The sequence below is a fragment of the Musca domestica genome, unplaced genomic scaffold (genome assembly GCF_030504385.1).
Source record: "Musca domestica strain aabys unplaced genomic scaffold, Musca_domestica.polishedcontigs.V.1.1 25, whole genome shotgun sequence".
NCBI lineage: Eukaryota > Metazoa > Arthropoda > Insecta > Diptera > Muscidae > Musca > Musca domestica.
The window spans coordinates 3,542,391-3,565,242 of NW_026712277.1; the positions used below are offsets into that span (position 1 = coordinate 3,542,391).

The 22,852-nt window shown below is 37.4% G+C and overlaps 1 protein-coding gene across 1 annotated transcript; it reads right to left on the reverse strand.

Moving 5' to 3' along the window:
- Positions 1-1,019: 1,019 nt before the first annotated feature.
- On the reverse strand, positions 1,020-21,558 carry LOC131802827 (titin). Its single transcript, XM_059123496.1, has 3 exons — positions 21,476-21,558; positions 8,479-9,256; positions 1,020-4,817 (listed from the first exon to the last, which is right to left on the reverse strand). Exons 1-3 carry the CDS (start codon positions 21,556-21,558, stop codon positions 1,020-1,022), a joined length of 4,659 nt encoding a protein of 1,552 aa, XP_058979479.1.
- Between the last annotated feature and the right edge of the window lie 1,294 nt (positions 21,559-22,852).

Sequence of the window (22,852 nt, forward strand, 5' to 3'; positions counted from 1 at the left end):
GGTATAATTAAAAATGATGGTGTTTGACTTTGTTGGAATTTTTTATCTCACCCTGTACTATCACATACAATTCAAAAGGCCCTTGAAAAGTTTTCTTAAAAAAATCTAAAGTTTCTATAAAAATTTTTTCCCTAACAAATCATAGAGAGCCTTGAAAAAAGGATACTAAAAATGAATTTATTGTGGTCTAAGTTTTTGTATATTCTTATGAAATTATAAATTAAATTTTGGTCTGAAGGTCCTTTAAACATATTTAAAAAAAAATCCAACTTGAGTGGTCTTAATGTCCTTGAAGGAAAAATTTATTTAAATTTTTTTTGCCTGAACATCCTTAAAAAAATTTTTAAAAATCCTTGAATAACATATTTTTTAAAAAATCTAGATTTGGTTTAAAAATGACTGGGAATACTTTAAAAAATATTCTAAAATAAATACTTAAGGCCATTGAATAAATTAAATATTCAAGCTTTGAAAAACGATTTATAAACTACTCAAGCGTGGTGAACTGAAAGTCCTTGTAATTTTTTTTTTTATTCAACGTTTACTCTTCTTCAGATCATTTTTTTTGCTTCCGGAACTCTGAATGTTTGAATGAAATATTTGTTAAATCCGCGGTTTTTGGTCTAAAAGTGTTATTTTTAATCCTTGCCTGGCGCTCCTTGCTTTTCAAATCCCTGTTTGATCCAAGTTTGGTGACCTATTTCTTAGAAAAAAATCCTTCAAAATATTTTAATTTTTTTATAAATTTTATTTAATAAATATTTTTTTTGTACAACAACAAAATAAGAAAAATATTTAAAAATTCGGTTAATTCGTTTTGGCACGGTTTTGTTTTCATTAAAAATTAAATTGGAAATTCGTTATAAATTAAAAAAGAGTGGGGGGGAGAAGGAAGAGGAGTAGAAAAAATAATTACTAATTTTTAAATGCACCGCCATGATAGGTGAAAATCTCCTCAAGGACTTAAAACTAAAAATAATTTTTATTTTTTAAAAATTATATTTTTTCAGAATCTCAGTTTACTCCTCTTTTCCCTTCGTCAGATCTGCTGCCGCCTTCAGAGGCACCCCCTTGTCATCGATTTCTACGGATGGTACCAGGGGCGGCTTGAAACCATATTCCATGTGCAGATTCATACCAAAATCTGGGCTACGCTTTAGGCTGTGGCCATTGCGCCAACGCTGGAACTCATCATAGTTCCCCTTAAAGCCCGGCACAGTGGGACGTTTGCTGTGCTCGGCCACAGCAATGGACGATGAGGCGGAGAGATCCAGCGGCAGGGTGTTGTAGTCATATTGATACCGAGCCCCCACATCCCAGCTGGGACCCAATGGCGGTGGTGGTGGGGGCTTCAAATCGAAACGTATGTCACTTATTTTGGCTGGATGTTTGGTGGTTGGCTTGGAGGCCTGATATTTGGGTTTCGAGGCCAAGGGTGAGGTTTTATAGGCCTGGGTCATTTGCGGTACCAGTTTCTTGAGCATTTTGGCATAGTAGGCCTGCAGGATTTTGGTGGGTATGCGGGCCAGTGTGGACGAGGATTGAGGCCATGCGCCCGAGGCACTTCCGCCATATGGCGCCGAGGGTGGATAGTGGCCATGCCCATAGAGGGGAGAGTAAATGGGATTGGGATTTGGAATGTGTAGGGCCACAGGTATTTTTATGGGTATGGCCACGGGGAGATCCACATATTTTTCGACAATTTTCTCCACGGGTTTTTCAACAATTTTCTCCACCTCCACGGGGACGTGTTTTTCGACAACCTTTTCGACGACTTTTTCAACGGGATATGGTACGGGCTTTTCAACTATGGTTTCTATGGGCACTGGGCGATCTATGAAGTGTTGGAAGTGCACAGGCACCGGAATGGGTTCGGGTACGGCATAGGGTATGTGGACATGTTTCTCGATGACCTCCTGCAGCACCAGGGGACCCTGATAGGGTTGATGGTGTTCCGGTCGTAGGGCATAGGGAATTTGGATTTGTGGTGCAGAAGGGTGTGGAGGGGGAGGAGGAGCTTGGTGGCCCTCCTCTACATGACCACCTGCTTGGGGGTTATGGTGATGATGCTGGTGATGTTCTGCTTCATGATGCTGCTGAACCTCAACCTGTTCATGTTCCTGATAAGAATGATTTACTTCCTCTTGGTGTACCTCTTCCTGGGTTTGGCTCTGGACATACTGCCCTCCCTTGGCCGAGGGCGTCTCCACAATGTGACTTTCCTGTACGAGATTTGATTGTTGTATGGGACCAATATCTATGAGGGACTGCGCCGGATCCAGGGCATGCTGCTCCTCAATCAAGGAGGCTGCCTGCTCATACTCCTCATGGGCAACATGAATGGGATTTTGTGACAGAGACACATAATCCTGGGCCGGAGGGGTTGGATGTTGGGGCTGATGATGTTCGGGGGCTAACCTCTCCCCATATTTCTGTTCCGGATAAATGGTCTCATGCTGCTCGATTAGCCGACCATCTTTTTCGGTGATGAGTTTGTTGTGGATGTTAATGGATTTTTGGACCTCCACAAAGGTATAGCCTCCGCCGCCACTGGGCTTGGGATTGTCCTCAGATTCCTGGGGTTGATGGTCATGTTCGACAACAGGTTCCGGCTCAGGGTGGGGTTGAGGCTGTGGCTGTGAGGGAGCCTGGGAGTGAAGGGCCTCATAGACAAATTCCTGGGGACTCTTGTGGGGATTGTAGGGTCCCAAATATTGTTCCTGGGGTTGCTGTACCTGATGCTGTTCCATCTGTTCCTCCTCCCGCTTTTGCGGACCCTGCATGGTTACAAACACAAAATTGTAGGGGGTGACAGATTGGGGTTCCGGATTCTCTGCATGTCCGACTGTTTCATAGGCCTCCTTGTCACTCACCTGGCCGCTGTTCGTAATTGAGGTGTGTAACTCCGAAGACTCATGATGCTCCTCATATTGGGGCTGATACTCCGGCCGCACTCGCTCATATTTGACAAACTGCAACTGGGCTGCGGGAGGCACCGTCTGGATATGACTCTCCGGCATTTGTTCATAATGGAAGTTACCCTTCGGCACTGGCGGGGGGTTGGGGTTCTGGGAGAGAACTGGTTTGAAATTTTTCAGGAACTTCCTGGAAGGAGCCTCCTCCAGGGAATTTTGTATCTGCTTTGCCTGCTCCACAAATGCCTGATAGGATTGATATCTCGGCTGGGTGGCCTGTTCCTGTTGCTTTTCCCGTTCCAGTAATTTTTCCGTTTCCTCCTGGGCCTTCCTCAGCTTATCGTCATGGATAATGTGGACATTGACCGAGTGAGTAGGTCCCTCGGAATATGTGACACTTTGGGCCGGATCCTGATAGACTGCCTGGGCAAAGTTTTGAGTCTCTGCTATTTGATTATCATCCTGCGGAGCATCCACAAAATCATCCGAGGAATTGTCATTCAGAATGACAATTGGGGCCTTGGAGCCGGAAGTTGAGTTGCCATTGGTGGCATTGTCATCATCTGGATTTACGAGGAGACTTGGCAGCACCGAGGCCTCCTTGGCAGCACGATTTATACGCAGCAGCTCCTCTTTACTAATGGAATTGCTGCCATCCCGAAAATCTTCAGAGGAGGACTTGCTGGCAGAAGGGTCGCCCAGGAATTTCTCCACCACAATTTCCACATGACCCGGACTCGTTTCCCTTCTTGTCTCCCGGGTCATGGTCACAAAGGTAGAGATTATCGTGGAATTTTCCGGCGCAGTCTTTTGGGATTCCGATATTTCCTCCAGTTTTGGCTCAAACGGAATGAGGGTTTTGGATATTTTAGGCCATTCGCCAGGAGTTTCCTCTTCCTTTCTGGATTTTGTGGCAGGTTTTTTGGTAGTCGTTGAGGTTTGAAAGGATTTGGGAGGTCTTCTTCGAGAAGATTTTCCCCGAGGTTTTCTGGTGGTGGTAGATAGTGTTTTTGAAGGAGCAGTTGTAGTTGTGGTAGTAAAGGAAGGCTTTTTCGTTGTTGTTGTAGAGGGAGCTTTTGTTGTTGTTGTTGTAGAGCGTGTTCTTGCTGTTGTTGTTGTAGAAGGAACTTTCCTTGTTGTGGTACTCCTTCTGGTTGTCGTTGATGTGGTTGTAGTGGGAGTTGTTGTCTCAACTTCCTCCTGAACCTGTTGCTCTCCTTCTTCCTCCTCTCCGGATTGAGTTTCAAAAGCAATAGCCAGTGGATCATTGTAGACTTTCTCTTTTTGCACAATTCTGGCATGGAATTCCCTGCCCTTCAGCGGTCTATCCGTTGGCATTGGTTTGAAGGGTATCAACATTTCAATGGAAGCCAGTTCTGCACTCTTCTCAGGCATGGGTTTGAAGGGTGTAGGGGTAGATTTCATGGCCACCGTGGGTGATGGAGTTGCTGGCAAGGATCTCTGGACTTCGGGTGGTATATAAACGGGATGGACTTGATGCTCGATGACAGGATTGGAAATAAATTCGGGTGCAGAGTTTGGAATTTCGTGAGGTACTTGATGTAAATGGGGCTGCAGGTGTTCCAGATATTCTTGGGGTATTTGATGTTCCAAATGCCCTTCGTGTTCCTGGGGTATTTGGTAAACCAGGTGTCCCTGGTGGTCCTGCTGTTGTTGCTGTTCATCAGCCGGATAACTAAACTTGAAAATATCCGAAAATCCTATGGGAAATAGATTTGTTAGGACCTCATTAATGGTGGATTGTTTTTTGGGTTCGGGCGGCCGTGACTTTTCCTCTGCCGGATCATTGTAATCCAAATCGAAGGGTATATAGGCATTTGTCGAAGTGGCAAGTGGTGCAATGAGCTCTATGTGGGCCGAAACTTCATCCAAGGGCTCGACCTGAAAATGAGAGAGAGAGAGAAAATAAGACATAAATGTAAAAGAACGTAAGCCAGAATTTGTACCAAATATGGTAGTATATGGTACTAGTACGTATTTAGAAAAAAACGCAGCCTTATATCTTGCCTAACCTCCAAGACTGATACTAGTGAAAAATTTAAAAATGAGGGACATTCGAGATCCCCTTAATAGCCTCAGAAGTCCTTCTAGGCCTTCTATAGCCACAGAAGAAATTCAAGGTCTCTATAGTCACATGAGACGACTTTTGAGGTCATCTCTAGTCACAGATGACCTTCGAATGTTTTTATAGACTCTAAAAGTCGTTGAGGTTTTCTAAAGCCTCAGAAGGTCTTTAATATCCTCTGGAGACTTGCGAGGTCTTTTAGAGAGACAGAAGAGCTTTGAGGTCTTCTATAGCCACCTTAGACCTTCTAGGTTTTCTATAGCCTCAGAAGACCTTTGAATTCTTCTTTAGCCTCAGAAGACATTAAAGTTTTTCTATAGCCTTAAGAGACCCTAGAAGTTCTCTATAGCCAAAGAAGGCATTTGAGGTCTTCTATAACCTCAGAATACCTTCCAGTTCGTATGTAGCCTCAGAAGACCTTTTAGGTTTTTTATAGCCTCAGAAGATTTTTTATATCTTTAATAGCCAAAGGAGACCTGCGAAGTCTTTTAGAGCCACAGAAGACCGTTGAGGTCTTCTTTAGCTAAGAAAGACTTTTGATGTTTTCTATAGCATTAGAGGACCTTTGAAGACTTCTCTAGCCTCAGAAGGCATTTAAGGTCTTCTATAGCCTCAGGAGACTTGCGAGGTCTTTTAGAGAGACAGAAGACCTTTGAGGTCTTCTATAGCCTCAGAAGATCTTTAAGGTCTTCATTATCCTCTGGAGACTTACGAGGTCTTTTAGAGAGACAGAAGACTTTGAGGTCTTCTATAGCCTCAGAAGACGACTTTTTAGGTCTTTGATAGTCACAGATGACCTTCAAGGTCTTCTATAGCCTTATAAGATCTTTAAGGTCTTCAATAGCCTAAGGAGACCTGCGAGGTCCTTCAGAGCCACAGAACACCGTTGAGGTCTTCTTTAGCCTCAGAGAATCTTTGAGGTCTTCAATAACCTCATGAGACCTGAGAGTACTTTTATAGCCACTGAAGACATAAGAGGTCTGCTATAGTCACAGGAAACCTTTGAGGTCTTCTATGGCCTCAGAAGACTTTCGATGTTTTCTATAGCCCCAGAAGGCCTTCGGGGTTATCCTTAGCCTTAGAAGACCTTCGAGGTTTTCTCTCCTCACAGAAGATAATCATTAGGGTCATCTATAGTCACGGAAGACCACTTTTGTTGTCTTCTATAGTAACAGGTGACATTCGAGGTCTTCTATAGCCTCGGATGGTCTTTTAGGCCTTCAATAGCCTCAGGAGACCTGCGAGTACTTTTATAGCCACATAAGTTCTTTGAGGTCTCTAATAGCTTCAAGAGACCTTCGAGGTCTTCAATAGTCACAGAAGATCTTCAATAGCCTCAGGAGATCTAAAATTTTTATTATGGCAACAGAAGACCTTTTAGATCTTCTATAGCCACAGAAGAGCTACGAGGTCTTCTATAGCCTCAGTAGACCTTCCTGGTCTTCTATAGTCACTGAAAACGACCATCGAGTCCTTCTATAGCGACAGAAGGCTGTAGAGGTCTTCATAGCCTCAGAAGACATTTGAGGTTTTGTAGGGCCACAGAAGGTATTCGAGGTCTTCTTTAGGTCACAGAAAAATTTTGAGGACTTTTATAGCCTCAGAAGACATTTGAGGTTTTCTATGGCCACATAATTCTTTCGAGGTCTTCTTTAGCCTCAGTAGTCCTTCGAGGTCTTCTATGGCCACATAAGGCCTTCTTTAGCCTCAGTAGTCCTTCGAGGTCTTCTATAGTTACAAGAGACTTTCGATGTGTTCTATAGCCACAGAATACCTTTGAAGTGAAAAGACTTGAAAAGACATTTGAGGTATTTTGTAGCTACAGAAGATCTTTCAGGTCTTCGGAAGCCACCGGAAACTTTTGAGGTGTCCAAAGGCGGTTGAAGATATTTAAGGGTATTTGTAGGTCTAAAAATAGGATGTATAGAGAATTTAATATTTTCTAATCTTTGGTCCGTGCTGCCTTGAAAATGCTAAAATTTCAATAGCCTTAGGAGATTTGCGAGGTATTCTATAGTTACATGAGACTTTTGATGACTTCTTAGTCACAGGAGACCTTCAAGGTCTTCTATGGCCGCCAAAGACTGTCGAGGTCTCACAAGACATTTGAGATCTTCTTTAGCCTCAGTAGTCCTTCAAGGTCTTCTATGGCCTCAGTAGTCCATCGAGGTCTTCTATAGCCTCAGAAGAATTTCGAGGACTTCTATAGCCTTAGAAGACATTTGAGATCTTTTATGACTATAGAAGTCTTTCGGCGTCTTCTATAGCCTCAGAAGACCTTCGAGGTCTTCTATGGCCACATAAGTCTTTCGAGGTCTTCTTAAGCCTCAGTAGTCCTTCGAGGTCTTCTATAGTTACAGGAGACTTTCGATGTCTTCTATGGAGTCTTTTTTAGCCTCAGAAGACATTTAAAATATTCTGTAGCCTCAGAAGATCGGAAGCCACCGGAAACTTTTGAGGTCTCCAAAGGCCGTTGAAGACATTTGAGGGTATTTGTAGGTATAAAAAGAGGATGCGTAGAGAATTTAAGATTTTCTAATCTTTGGTCCGTGCTGCGAGGTATTCTATAGTTACATGAGACTTTCGATGACTTCTATAGTCACAGGAGACCTTCAAGGTCTTCTATGGCCGCCAAAGACTTTCGAGTTCTCAGAAGACATTTGAGGTCTTCTTTAGCCTCAGTAGTCCTTCGAGGTCTTCTATAGCCTCAGAAGACCTTTCTGTAGTTACTGGGGACTTTCGATGTCTTCTATAGCCACAGAAAACCTTTGAAGTCATTTATAGCTTCAGAAGACATTTTAGGTATTCTGTAGACTGAGAAGATTTTTCGAGTCTTGGGAAGCCACCGGAAACTTTTGAGGTCTCCAAAGGCGACATTTGTAGGTATAACAAGAGGATGTATAGAGAATTTAAGATTTTTTTAATCTTTGGTCCCTGAAACAAATGTTGCCTTGAAAATTCTAAAATTTCTGGTCCATGAGAAGCAATATTTCGAAAAAATTCCCTATCCTGCCAGAAAGTCCTGAAAATCAGGATTCTTGGACCTTGAAAAAATATCTCTTTTATTTTTCATGATTTCCTCTATCTGATATTTATTCAGATGCTATTAATACCTTAACAATGCTATCCCTACACACAACACCTCCCAACATTCTGTACCCTTCCCCAAAATGTTTCCCTATTTTCCAAAAGTAAAACATGTGAAACCGTTGACACCTATTGCCACTTTCATGACATTCTCGATTCGAATTTAAATAACAACATGTCCCATATTTTCCAATTCAAAGTGTTCGAACCACAGCAACAACACGTTTTGACAGTCAAAACAAGCCAATCTGACAATCAGCCAACGACTGACGACTTTTATCCCTTTGTGTTGGGTTCCCCAAATTTAAATTTCCCTCAAGGGGTAGAGGGAGAGAGAGAGAGGGAGGAAAAATGTTAAGCAATGTCAGTTGCTAAAATTGAAATTCTTACCTTTTTCGAGTCCTCTTCGCTTTTGTTGTTGTTGTTGTCGGATTCGTTTGAAACATTTATTAAATGTTTTTGGGATTGTTGCGTGTCACCGCCAACATCCACAGCGGCAGCGGGGCTTGTAGCTCCCTCAGCCGCCCCAGTTTCATTTCTATCGGGTTGGCGACTTTGACGTTGTTGCTGCTGCTGTTGCTGTTGCAGCTGTTGACGACGTTGTTGCTGTTGCCTCAAAATATTCTGGAGCTGCTGTTGATGATATTTTTGCTCCTTCTTTTGCTGGTCCTGTTGATCCTTTTGATGTTTTGTCAGTTGTTGATGCTGTTGTTGTCGTTGTTTCTTGTGCTGCTGCTGACGTTGCTGATTTAATATAAAACTTGCCAAAGTGGTTGATGTCACATTCAGAGGTGGCTGTAAGGGCAGCAACGATGTTGTTGTTGTTACGTGGGCATTATTCAATAGCTTCTTGGTGTTAACTTTGCCCAGGTTTTTGTTGCTACTGTTGCTGCCACTCTTCTCATTATGTGTGTTGTCGACTGCCAAGCTGCTGGCATTGGCCGTTCTTGTTGTTTCGTTGTAATCTGCCACCGATGTTGCCAGGACTATTGTGACAGGTCGTGCCGACTTCGTTGCCGTTGATTTCGTAACAACAACCGTTCGCTTGGGTGTTGATGGTGTAACAACATATGTTGTTTCCGTTTTGGTGAGCGTTATCAGGGTGGTGAGCAGGAGCAGAATACTGACAATAACAGTTGGTATTAGAAATTTTCGTAACATTGCCACTCTGTGGAGAGAGGGAGAGAATAAGAAAAAAAGAGAGAGAGAGAGGAAGTGAGTGAGAGAAGAATAGAAAAAGAAGGAAATATTCAATGAAAAGATTTGCAAAAATTGGAAAAATGTTACATGTTCTGGTGGAAGTTCGGAAAATTCATGTTCCTGGGGTTTCGTATGCAAACTAATGTGTGAAAAGTTCTGGGCTTGTCATTAGGTGGTGAGTGGGTGTGTGTGTGTGTGAATTATTTATCCCTCCAAGTAATGTGTGGGAAACATGTTAGAACATCTGGTGTGATCCGTAGTATAGTAATATAGATATAATTTATTTCAAGGTTTTACAACGAAATTGTAAGAGGGTCTTACGTGGTTACAGAAGAGCACAAAGCCCTTCTGAAGCTATAGAAAGCCTTAAATGTCTTCTGTGGCTTTTGGAGACCCCAAAGGTCTTCTGTGGTTGTAGAAGACCTTAAGAGTCTTCTGTGACTGTAAAAGAATTTGCAGGCCTCCTGTAGCTAATTAAGATCTAAAAGATCTTCTGAGGCTATAGAAGACTTCGAAGGTCTTCTGCGACCATATATGTCCTCAAAAGTCGTTCAGAAGTCATCAGCGGTCTTCTGTGGCTATAGAAAACTTCTAGAGTCTCCTGCGGCTATATAAATGCCTTCTGAGGGAAGACTTCAAAGGTCCTCTGAGGCTATAGAAAACCTCAACGGTCTTCTGTGGCTCTAAAAGACCTCGCAGGTCTCCTTAGACTATTAAAGACCTAAAAGATCTTCTGAGCCTATAGAAAACCTCGAAGATCTTCTGAGGCTACCTAAGACCTAGACGTTCTGCTGAGGATATAGAAAACCTTAAATGTGTTCTGAGTTTAAAGAAGGCTTCAAGGGTCTCCTGTGGCTATAGAAGAGCTTGAACGTCATCTGTGGCTATAAAAGAACTCGCAGGTCTCCTGAGGCTTTTGAAGACCTCGAAGATCTTCTGAGGCTATAGAAGACGTCAATCATGTTTTCTGTGACTATAGAAAACCTCAATGATCGTCTTCTGTGATTATAGAAGGCCTCGAGGGCCTTCTCAGGCTATAGAATACTTTTAGGGTCTCCTAAAGCTATAGAAGACCTCAAAGATTTTCTGTGTCTATAGAAAACTTCTAGGGCCTCCTGAGGCTATATAAGATTTCAAAGGTCTTCTGTGGCTATAGAAAACTTCTAGAATCCCCTGCGGCTATAAAAGACTTTAAAGGTTTTCTGTGTCTATAGAAAACTTCTAGGGCCTCCTGTGGCTATAGGAGATCTCAAAGGTCTTCTGTGGCTATAGGAAACTTTTCGGGTCTCAAAGGTGTTCTATAACTATGGAATAAACCTCAATGATCGTCTTCTGTGGTTACAGTAGGCATCGAAGGCCTTCTGAGGCTGAATAAGAACTCAAAGGTCTTCTGTGGCTATAGAAAACGTTTAGGGTCTCCTGAGGCTATAGAAGACTTCAAAGGTCTTATGAGACTATAGAAGTCATCGAAAGCTTTCTAAGGCTTAATAAGACATCAAAAGCCTTCTAGAAACTTCTAAGATCTCCTGAGGCTATTGAATACCTCAAAGATTTTCTGAGAATATAGAAAACCTAGAAGATCTTTCGTGGGTATAGAGAACTTAGAAGGTCTTCTATAAAAGAACTCGCAGTTCTCCTTAGGCTTTTAAAGACCTGGAAGGTCTTCTGTGACTAGAAGTCATCAATTATCGTCTTCTGTGATTATAGGAGGTCTCTAAGGCCTTCTGAAGCTAAATAAGACCTCAAATGTCTTCTGTGGCTATAGAAAACTTTTAGGGTCTCCTGAGGCTATAGAAGACCCGAAAGGTCTTCTGTGAATATAGAGGTCCTCGAAGGCTTTCTAAGGCTTAATATGACCTCAAAGGCTTTGTGTGGCTATAGAAAACTTCTAAGGTCTGCTGAGGCTATTGAATACCTCAAAGATTTTCTGAGAATATAGAAAACCCAGAAGATCTTCTGTGGGTATAGAGAACCTCGAAAGTCTTCTGTGCCTATTAGAGAACTCGCAGGTCTCCTGAGGCTATTGAAGATCTTCTGTGATTATAAAGGGCCTCGAAGGCTTTCTGAAGCTAACTAGGACCTCAGAGGCCTTCTGTGGCTATATACAACTTCTAGGGTTTCCTGAGGCTATAGAAGACCTCAAAGGTCTCCTATGACTATTGAATGAACCTTAAATCATCTTCGGTGAGTATTGTAGACCCTCTAAAGCTTAATGACCTCAAAGGCCTTTTGTGGCCACAGAAAACTTCAAGGATCTCCTGAGGCTATAGAAGACCTCAATGCCCTTCTGTGGCTACACATAGATAGGAGTTTTGAAGACCAATTCAGGCCTAAAATCGTGCGCACACCTTAGACTAGCCATCCACATATTATATAAAGATGTAAAAAAGCTGAATACCCTCCACCATTTGGAACGATTTTGGCAATTTTCAAAAAAATAAAATCCGTTAAAAATTCTTAAAAATACCGAATGTAGCCGTTATATTAGGGTCTATACGACGACGTGGACCTGCATAGGCTACTTTTGTCATAAGCCATTGCGATATTCCAATGCGAAACTTGAAAAAAAAAACCGGTTAATAATGTAGCACATACCGAATATAGGGAGGATCCATTATATGGGGGCTATATCAAAACGTCGACCTGCGCGGACAATTTTCTGTCTTAGGCTGTAGTATCCATTACGAACTTCAAGTACCAAATTTGAAACAATTCCGGTGAATAATGCCGTTATAATCATTAAAATACAGAATATCGGAAGGTTCCGTTGGAAGGGGAGGCTATACGAAGACGTGGACCTCCACGGATAATTTTCTGTCATAGGCTGTAGTATCCATTACGAACTTCAAGTATCAAATTTGAAACAATTCCGGTGAATAATGTCGCTTAAATCATCAAAATACCGAATATCGGGAGGTTCCGTTGGAAGTGGAGGCTATACGAAGTCGTGGACCTACACGTATAATTTTCTGTCATAGGCTGCAGTATCCATTACGAACTTCAAATATCAAATTTGAAACAATTCTGGTGAAAAATGTCGCTAAAATCATCAAAATACAGAATGTTTGGAGGTTCCCTTGAAAGAGGAGGCTATACGAAGACGTGGACCTCCACGTATAATTTTCTGTCATAGGCTGTAGTATCCATTTCGAACTTCAAATAACAAATTTGAAACAAATCCGGTGAATAATGTCGCTAAAATCATCAAAATATCGAATATCGGGAGGTACCGTTATATGTGGGCTATACCAATACGTGGACCAAATGGCCTATTTTCAATACCAAAAGTCCTAAAGACAAAATTTACATTTGAGTAACCTTTTTATCAACCTACTTCATTTCGTTCGGAAGCTAGAGTGATTTCCGCAGACGGACAGGCGGACGGACATCGCTAAATCGACATCGACTTTTATGCTGATCAAGAATAGATATACTTTGTGGGGCCTGAAATGTATATTTCGAGATGTGGTTCAAACGGAATGACAAACCTAATATACCCTCCATAGTATTGTGAAGGGTATAAAAATCCACGATTTTGGGTCTCAATTGGTCATCAAAATTCCGATCTATAGGTCTTCAAAAATTATTACAAAAATCCACGCTCCTAGGCCTTCTTATGTCACCTACAATATCATAAATGAAATCTACACTTCGGGTATATATCGGTCTTCTAAAATTATTTTTCAAATCCACCTTTTGCGGTCTTCTATAGGACGTCCAAAAAATTTTACAGATTCCCCTTTTTCTTGGGGGTTTTTTTGAAGGATTTTTCTTTGAAGGTTTTTATATATTTTTTTCGGATATTCAAAATAGTAGGTATTCAACAATTATTACAAAAATCCCCGCTCCTAGACCTCCATATGTCACCTACAATATCCTAAAAAAATCGACGCTTTCGGGCAGCTATCTCCTAAAATTATTTTTCAAATCCACCTTTTCGGTCTTCTCTAGGTCTACCAAAATATAGCAAAAATTCCCCTTTTTCTTGGGTTTTTGAGATTTTTATACCCTCCACCTTGGAAAGTAGGGTATATTAACTTTGTCATTCCGTTTGTAACATCCTTAAATATTCGTCTTAGACCCCATAAAGTATATATATATTCATAATCAGCATAAAATTTTAAGTCGATTTAACGATGTCCGTCTGTCTGTCTGTCTGTCCGTCTGTCTATCTGTCTGTCCGTCTGTCTGTACGTCTGTCTTTCTGTCCGTCTGTTGAAATCACGATACAGCCCACATTATTTGACGTAGAGCGCCAAAATTTAGCAGAGCAATTTGCATTGTGTCTAGGATGGTTGGTATTGAAAATGGGATATATCGGTCCACGTTCTGGTATAGTCCCCATATAACGGTACCTCCGGATATTCGGTATTTTGATGATTTATGCCACATTTTTTCGCGGATTTGTCTGGAAATTGGTATTTGTAGGTCATAACGGGTCCCTGAGCGTGTGGCAAAACATTGCAAGTATAGGTCCACGTTGTGGTATAGCCCCCATATAACGGTACCTCCCGATATTCGGTATTGTGATGGTTTTTGCCACATTTTTTCACTGATTTGTCTAAAAATTGGTATTTGTGGGTCATAATGGGTCCTAGTTCGTGTGGCGAAACATTGTAATTATAGGTCCACGTTTTGGTGTAGCCCCCATATAACGGTACCTCCCGATATTCGGCATTTTAATGGTTTTTGCCACATTTCTTCTAATGTTTCTTTTACCCTAAGGTGGAGGATATTAAAAGTTTGGCCCGGCCGAACTTATTGTTTTTTTTTACTTGTTTTAATTTTGTTTTCAAATATCAATAGCAACAATCTTGGCAGTACTTCTTTCCCTCATTTGCCTACAAAAACTTCAAAATCTGCGATAAAAATTACCAACAACAACAAAAAACTGCTAACACTGTATTTTAATATCTTTAACTAAAACAAAGCGCATTGCATCGCAACAATGACTTGGGTTTTTCATAACTTTCCTTGTTTTATCTGCGGACTGAGATCGCGAAAAAAATTGGAATTTTTTTTGCAGCGGCAAGTAACCGAAAGTTGACATTTACCGGTACTGCATGACGATCAAGTTGATCTCGCTGGGTATTGGATGGCACATGCCTGGCCAGCCAGCTCTGATGATCGAGAGGGGAGGTAGGTTCGCTCGCTCCATATGACACAGAGTGGCAGGCATGTGTAGCAAGTTTGCCATTTATGGTTGCTTGCCATCGTTTAGGTAATGTTTGCTTGACTAGCCGAACGTTAAGCGTTTTGCTCTCTTGACTGGCCAATACCTTTGCGGAGTTGTTTTACTTCTTTGTTGTTGTCGGTGTTGTTGTTGCTGCCGCTTGTTGCATGGGGCATGATGATTGTTTTCATTTAAGTCATTTTCATGGGTTCGTTAATCGCTGCCAGCTTTTTGCTGGCGCTGAAGCTGCTGCCACCGCCTAAGTGAATGTGACTAATATGTCCATGAGACACAACGACTGTCAGTGAGTGTCGATTGTTTGTTTTTATTTTTTTTCGTTTTTTTTTTTTTTTTTTTTTTTTTTTGCCATAGTCACTGTCGTCTGGTGTCAGTGACCGTAAAGTGTCATAAGAGTGGTTTTGCCTGTCTTACTGGGACGGCCTTTAGTTTACGCGCTCACATTGAGACCCTCTTTCACCACTCGGTTGTGGTGTTGTTGTCATCATCGTTGGCATTCAGTTATGAAAATATTATATAATCGACCATATAAAAATTTGTTTGTGACTGTGTGTGTTTGTGCATATTTTCGGCCCAATACTAGGCCAGGGGGGGGGGGGGGAACTAACATGTGCATTCATTAATTTTTCCTTTGGTTTTTCTTGATTTTTCATTTCGTTTTTTCCCATTTGGGGGAAATCCGCTACTCGAACTTTAGTTTTCTGTTAGCATAAATCATTGGCCGTCGCTTTGGCTGTTATGTGAAGCTGTCATGCCCAATGACATTTTCGTGTCTTATGATAGCTTTTCTTTGCCAAAGGGAAAATTGAAAATTATTTTTTTTCTTTTTGGGGTAATTAAGACGTTAAGATGGTGCCATTGATAGTCCGATGATAGTGCAAAACAGTTTAGTCATGCTGAGTGATATTTTTTTGGAGACATTATCATCAATCAGTGTGCCCAGTAATTTGTTGTTGATTTATTGCCATGCTTTGAGATATCTAAGGGCAGTGTTGCAAAATCTGACATGGAACAGGTGTTTGGTTTGATTTTTTTAAATAAATTTTATGGAGACCTATAGAGACCCGAAAGCTTTGGTATATGAAGTAATTTTTGCCTGAAAGCGTGGATTTCTAATTAAATTTAGGGGACTTCTAGAGGTTAAATTAGTTTTTTTTTAATTTTTTTTTTTTTCAAAAAAATTAAATTTTTAATTTTTTTTTTAATTAAATTTTGTTAATTTTTTTTCAATAAATTTAAATTTTGTAAAAATAAAAGACTTTAAAATCTTGTGGTTAATTAAAAAAAAAAATTAAAATTAGATTTTTTTTTTCAAAAAATTAAAATTTTTAATTTTGTTAAATTTTTTCTTCAATAAATTTAAATTTTTCAAATTTTTTTCTTGATAATTTTTAATTATTTTTTTTCAAAGAATTAAAATTTTTAAAAGAAATAGAGACATGACAGTTTAGGTAGGCAGGGAAGGCAGACTTAAAAATCCTGAAAGCGTGGATTTCTAATTAATTTTTAGGGTCTTCTAGAGGTTACAATATACTTTTGTTACATTTTGATTTTTTTTTTTTTCAAAAAATTAAAATTTTTAATTTCTTTTTTCAAAGAATTAATTTTTTTTTTCAAAAAAATTAATTTTTGTAAGAATAATTTTTCAAAAGTTTTTTTTTGGGTAATTCTGACACTTTTTTTCAAGAAATTAAAAATTTATTTATTTTTAAATTTTTTTCTCATTTTTTTTTAAATTTAAATAAATAAATTTAAAAATTAAAAAACAATTTTTGGGTAAATTTGAAATTCTAGCTATGGAGACCCAATATGCTCAAAGGGCTGGATGTTTATACTAATTATGGGTCACTTATAAATGACTGAATGATGACAGAGTTTTTTTTTTTAATTTTTGAAGATCTATAAAAACTAAAAACGCTATTTTTTAAAATAATTAAAAAAAACCTTTAGAGGCTTGAATTATTTAATTTTTAAACTAATTCTAGGGGAAAAAATTGGAGACTTAAAACAGACCGAAAGCATGGATTTCTAATTGATTTTAGAGGCCTTGTAGAAGTTATTTTTTTTTTCAAAAATTATTGTTTTTCCAAAAATTAAAATTTTTAACATTTTTTGGAATTTTTTAATTTTTTTTTAAATGTTTTTTGGGGAATTGTTGAAGTTATTTGTTTGAAGATCCATGGATGTTTATGCTAATTTTAGGTCACTTATAAATGACTGGAAGTACAGAGTTTCTTTTTCGAAATTTTTGAAGATCTATAAAAACTAAATAACCTCAATTTTTAAAATAATCTAAAAAACCTTTAGAGGCTTAAATGATTTAATTTTGAAACTAATTTTAGGGGACACTTTGTGGCTAGAAAGCAGAGAAATTCTCTGAAAAGTACTTTGAACTTTTGTAAAAATACGCCTTCAAAATATTGAAAAATCGGGTAATTTAAAAATTCATTGAAAATCCTTTAAAAAATCATTTTTTTTAATAAAGTGTGTGGCGATCTACAGAGACCCTCAGGCATGGATATTTAAAGTAATTGTTTGGCACTTATATTAGAAAAAAAATTGGAGACTTTTTTTCAAATATATATTATATATATATAATTTTTCAAAATGTTTTTTTAGGAATTGTTGAAGTTCTATTTTTGGAGACCCATGATGCTCAAAGGGCTGGATGTTTATGCTAATTTTAGGTCACTAATAAATGAAGTTTTTGAGATATTTTTGGAGATCTATAAAAATTAATTAATTAATTGTTAAAATAAATTAAAAAACCTTAAGAGGCCTAAATGATTTAATTTTTAACATAATTTTAGGATACCAATATAGACTAGAAATCACGCATTTTTAAATAACTAAAAACATTTTTTTTTTTTTTTTAATTTAAAATTTTAATTTTTTTTTTGCATTTTTTAAAATATTTTTCAAAATGTTTTTTGAGGAATTGTAGAAGTTCTATTTTTGAAGAGCCATGGTGCTCAAAGGACTGGATGTTTATGCTAATTTTAGGTCACTAATAAATTATGTTTTTAAGATATTTTTGGAGATCTATAAAAATTAATTAATTAATTGTTAAAATAAATTAAAAAAAACCTTTAGAGGCCTAAATTATTTAATTTTTAACATAATTTTAGGATACCAATATAGACTACAAATCACGCATTTTTAAATAACTTTAGGATGTCTTTAAGCGTGGATTTTTTACGAAGGTCTTCAAACGTGGATTTCTGATGGAGGTCTTTAAACGTGATTTTTTTAAATAATATTAGAGGATCTTTAAGGCTCGGTTTTTTTTACAATTTTAGAAGAGCTATAGAGTTCAACAGGGTATTTTTTTTAAAAATGTTTGGGCTACTTTTTGGGTTCTGAAATTTTAGTTATTTTTTTTTTAATATTTTTTTTTAATATTAAGGTCTGAAATTATGTATTTTTTTAATATTTTTGGAATACCTAAAGAAATTTGAAATCGTGGCTTCTTTTAAAGCCTAAAAGGATCCTATACAATTTAAGAATACCTGTAGTTGTCCGAAATGGTGTTTTTTTTCATAATTTAAGACGACCTATAAAAGTCCGAAATTGTAATTTTTTAGAAAAATTATTTTAGACGACATATTGACATCTGAAAGGGTGGAGTTTTTAAATGGCCTAAAAGGGTCTTTAATGACCTGAAAACGTGGATTTTTATGCAGTTATGAATGTCTATGGAGGTTCGAAATTGTGGATTTTTTCAGAATTTTAAACGACCTCTAGAAGCCTGTTGATTTATTAAATACATAGTGTTACAGGTTTTCAATGGTCCGAAAACTTAGATTTTTATATAAATTTAGAAGATCTATAGAGGGACGAAAATGTGGGGTTTTCCATATTTTTACAAGACCTATAGAGATTTGAAAACGTGGATTTATTAAATAGTGTTAGATGGCATACAAAAGCCCAAAAACGACGAATTTTAGGGCATTCAATATTTTTATAAAATTTTAGAAATTATGGATTTTTTCATAATTTTAGACGACCAATAGAAGCTTGACAGCGTCGATGCATTATATTGTGATAGAGGCTTTTCAAGGACCCGAAAGCGAAGAATTTTAGGGGATTCTTTAAGAAGACCTATAGGGGTCTTAAATTGTGGAATTTATTTTATAATTTCAGATGAAGAATTTTCAATATATAATTTTAGGGGATTTATTAAATAGTGTTAGAGGGTCTTCAGGTGCCCGAAAACAATTTAAGACTATCTATAGAGGGCCAAAAAATGTGGATTCTTTTCATAATTTTAGCTTTTAGCTGAAGAGCCTTCAGTCTGAAAAGCGTTGATTTCTATACAATTTTAAAAGACCTATAGAGTTCCGAAATTGTAAATTTTTTATTAATCTTATACCTATAGAAACTTGACAGTGGGGTGCAGTAAATATTAATAAAGGGCCTGAAAGTGACGAATTTTAGGGGATAATTTAGGAACGTAAACGCAGAGGTCCTGAAATCCACGGATTTTTAAATAGACTTAGTAGAAGACCCAAAACGCGAGGATTTTCAATGCTTCAAAACGTGCGTTTTAAAATATTTCGATTGAACCTATTTATAATGTGTTCAAGGTCTCTTGGAACTACGTATGAAACTTTCATTCTCCAAATCCTTTAGTTTTAAAAGAACTTCAATGGCAAGCCTTTCATTAAACTGAACTGGGTTTTTACGTTTTTTTTTCTAAGTCGATTCATGGGAGGATTCTTTTGAGAGAACAATAATCGCAGAGATTTGAAGGAATTCTTAGACCCCCCCCCCCCTTTATTAAAAAGGGATGGATTTTTACAGGAATTCACAGAGGCTTCAGCCAGCTTAAAATTACGGTCTTCAAAGAAAATTAAACAGATCTTCAAAGCTCATACCTTGTGGATATTAAATAAATTTGGAAAAAATATGCCTTAATAGGAAAAAAAATCGTGATTTCAAAGGAGGCTGCGAATCCTGAATTTGAAATCAACAATAATGTACTATTAAACCTCTGAAAATTATCCACAATGTTCCGCTATTTAATACTTCTTTGAAACCATTCAATAATCCACTATCCACTGGACCTCCGAAGGCCGCTATTAAAATATTCGACGACCTGTGGAAGCTTGACAGTTTAAATGCATTTAATAATGATATAGGTTCTTCAAGGGCCCGAAAAAAAACAATTTCTTTCTTTCCAACCAATTTAATTTCTTTAAAGACCTATGGAATCCGAATTTGTGAATTTTATTTAAAATTTTAGATGACCTATGTGAGCCTGAAAATCCATGAATTTTTTATATGGTCTTCAAGAACTTCGAAGGTCAGCCTTTCAACAAACTAAACTGGGCTTTTACGATTTTTTTAAGTCGATTTATGTGAGGATTCTTTTGAGAGAAAAATAGTCGCAGAGATTTGAGGGAATTCTTAGAAACCACCCCCAACCCCCCTTCATTAAAAAAAAATGGATGGACTTTTACAGGAATTTATAGAGGCTTCAGCTGGCTTAAAATCGCGGGTCTTTAAAGAGAACAGGGTATACCTGATGGATTTTTAATAAATTTGGAAAAAATATACCTTAATAGGAAAAAAATCGTGATTTCAAAGGAATGATGGAGAGGCCTTTCGGCTCCGAATCCTGAATTTGAAATCAACAAAAATGTACCTTTAAACAAGTTCCACATTGTTCCGCAATTTAATATTTCTTTGAAAACATTCAATAAACCACTATCCACTGGGCCTCTGAAGGCTGCTATTGAAATATTCGATCTTTTAATATCTTTAAATCTCTCCATAGGCCTTAAAATAGACAATTTAGGAAATCTTAATGACTCCGAACATTGGCCAAGGATTTTGACTTTCTTGGATTTTTAAAATATTTTATAAGGCCTTTAGGTTCTCAAAAATTTTGAATGAATTTGAATGTCAAGGATTTTGGCAGCACTTTGAGCCTTTGAGGAAAAAAATCCCTACAAAAAACGACAACGACCAAAAAAAGATATTTCAAGGAACATTTCAAGGAACAAGACTTCACAACTAAAATCCCCAACTACTTAAACCCTCAATTCCTCAGAAAAGGCGTCTCCCGAGGAAGAAATGTTTTGGATGAGAAGAAATTCAAAAATTCTTTCATGTTTATGTTCAATCCTTTTTTTCTCAGTGGAAAATTCATTCTTTTGAGTTATCCATATTTTTTTATAAATTTTCTTTATACATCTCACACTACAACAGTTAGTAATATTTCGGTTAATTGTGTTAATTTGTCACAAACATCCAAAAATGTGTTACCCTATTCTGTCAATGTGTTGTAATCGATCTTTTTATTATTATTATTTTTATCTTCTTAATTTTTGTTTAACTGGTGTTGGTTGTTTACCTCTGCTCCCGTCTGAGCCAGGCTTCCAGCTCGTAGTGTGAATAGGTTTTCTGGTATTTCATTTGTGTAACTTTGTGTTGTGTCCTTAATACCATGATGGGAATTGGTGGTTAAGATGCCCGTGTAGAAATGTTGTTGTAGTTGTTGTTGATAGCAAATTTATAGCACAAGCATTCATGAGAACCAACCTTTTTGTAATTCCATTAAATTTTGAGGCGGAGATCAACGGTTGAGGATAAATTCAATTCAGTGTTTTTGAAGATGTTTGTGGTACACTTTTCAAAATTTGTTGACACAAATCATATTTTTTATTTACACGCTTTGTAAGCTCATTTAAAAGTAATCCTTTTTGGCTTATTATAATATTATCTTCTTATTTTTCTTTTCCTATTTTGTTTATAAACCGACAGTTATTTATGGTATTTAGAGGATTAGTGTTACAGATCAATGTCCATGTGGGCAATCACAAGTTTTCCGACAAACAATTTTCATTCGAAATAATATTATTTTGTTGAGTCCTTTCCGTTATCGCACGCTAACTGTATATTTTTGCACACGCAGTGTTTTTGTGGTAGGCACACAACCGTTATTCAGCCAATCCGCTGAGCGAATGAAAGTGAAATTGAAACGCCGCGTACATTTTCTTACTGTTATCACCAGCCATCATCAACGTCATTATCATCATCTTCTCGTGGGCATCGTTGCTAGTCATGATCATCATTGTGATCAACTTGTTGTCGTCGTTCAGCGTCGTCGTCGTCGTCATTGGCATCAGCTGAAAACCACCAACCAACAAGAAGCCGCAGTTGGAATATGGCAGAAGACTGGGAAAACAAGACGAGTAGGAAATTTTTGAAAATTTTTTTTGGCAAAAGGGGAATTTTTAGGGCGCTACCACCGGGGCTGGAATTGTGGGCTTATGAAGAATATTCTTTCAGGACTTAACAAAAATTATTTTTCAGATCTCTTTTTTCATTGGTTGTGGATTTTTTTTTTAAATTATATGTATGACCTTGGACTGCATGTGGATTTTAAGCCTGGAGTGGATTTTTTAAAAAAATATTTGTATGGATTTAAAAAAATACATTTTTATGGCTTGGATGTGCATTTAAAAATAAAAATATATAATCAGGACTTGGATTTTTTTTAAAAATATATATATATATATATATTTAATGTCTGGATTAGATTTAAAAAAATATTTTTATGTTCTGGACGTGGATTTAAATATATTAATATATATTTTTACAGCCTTGGGTTGGAATTAGATTTTTTTAATATTTTTATGAACTTGGACTGGACGTAAATTTTTTTTAATATATTTATGAACTTGGACTGGACGTGAATCTGAAAAAAAAAATATTTGTATGGCCATGGACTGGACGAGGACTTTTTTAAGAATATTTTTATGGCCTTTCACTAGACGTGGATTTTTTTTAAATATTGTTCTGGCCTTTCACTAGACATGGATTTTTTTTTTTAAATATTTTTATGACCTTCAACTAGAAGTGGATTTTTTTAAATATTTCTATGACCTCCAATTAGACGTGGCTTTTTTTAAATACTTTTATGGACTCAGACTGGACGTGGATTTTTTTAAATATTTTTATGACATTAAACTAGAAGTGGATTTCTTAAAATATTTTTTTTAATATTTTATTTTTTAGACGTGGCTTTTTTTAAATATTTTTATGACCTTCAACTAGAAGTGGATTTTTTAAATCTTTTATATTTTAAACGTGGCTTTTTTTAAATACTTTAATGGACTCAGACTGGACGTGGATTTTTTTTAAAAATAGTTTTATGGCCTTCAGCTAAACGTGGATTTTTTTTAATATTTTTATGTCCTTCAACTAGACGTGGATTTTTTTAAAATATTTTTATGGCCTTCAACTAGCCATGGATTTTTTTAAATATTTTTATGGACTGGACATGGATTTTTGAAAAATATTTTTATGGACTGAACATAGATTTTTTTAAAAGCACTTTTTAATATTTTTGGCATTGGATTTTTA

What these genes read in the sequence shown, in the direction of transcription:
- LOC131802827 (XM_059123496.1), bottom strand. Translation starts at nt 21,558, where the DNA reads ATGATGATCATGACTAGCAACGATGCCCACGAGAAGATGATGATAATG. An exon ending in GGTGATAACAGTAAGAAAAT is followed by an intron (nt 9,257 to 21,475) that starts GTACGCGGCGTT and finishes CTCTCTCCACAG; the next exon opens with AGTGGCAATGTTACGAAAAT. An exon ending in GCGAAGAGGACTCGAAAAAG is followed by an intron (nt 4,818 to 8,478) that starts GTAAGAATTTCA and finishes TCTCATTTTCAG; the next exon opens with GTCGAGCCCTTGGATGAAGT.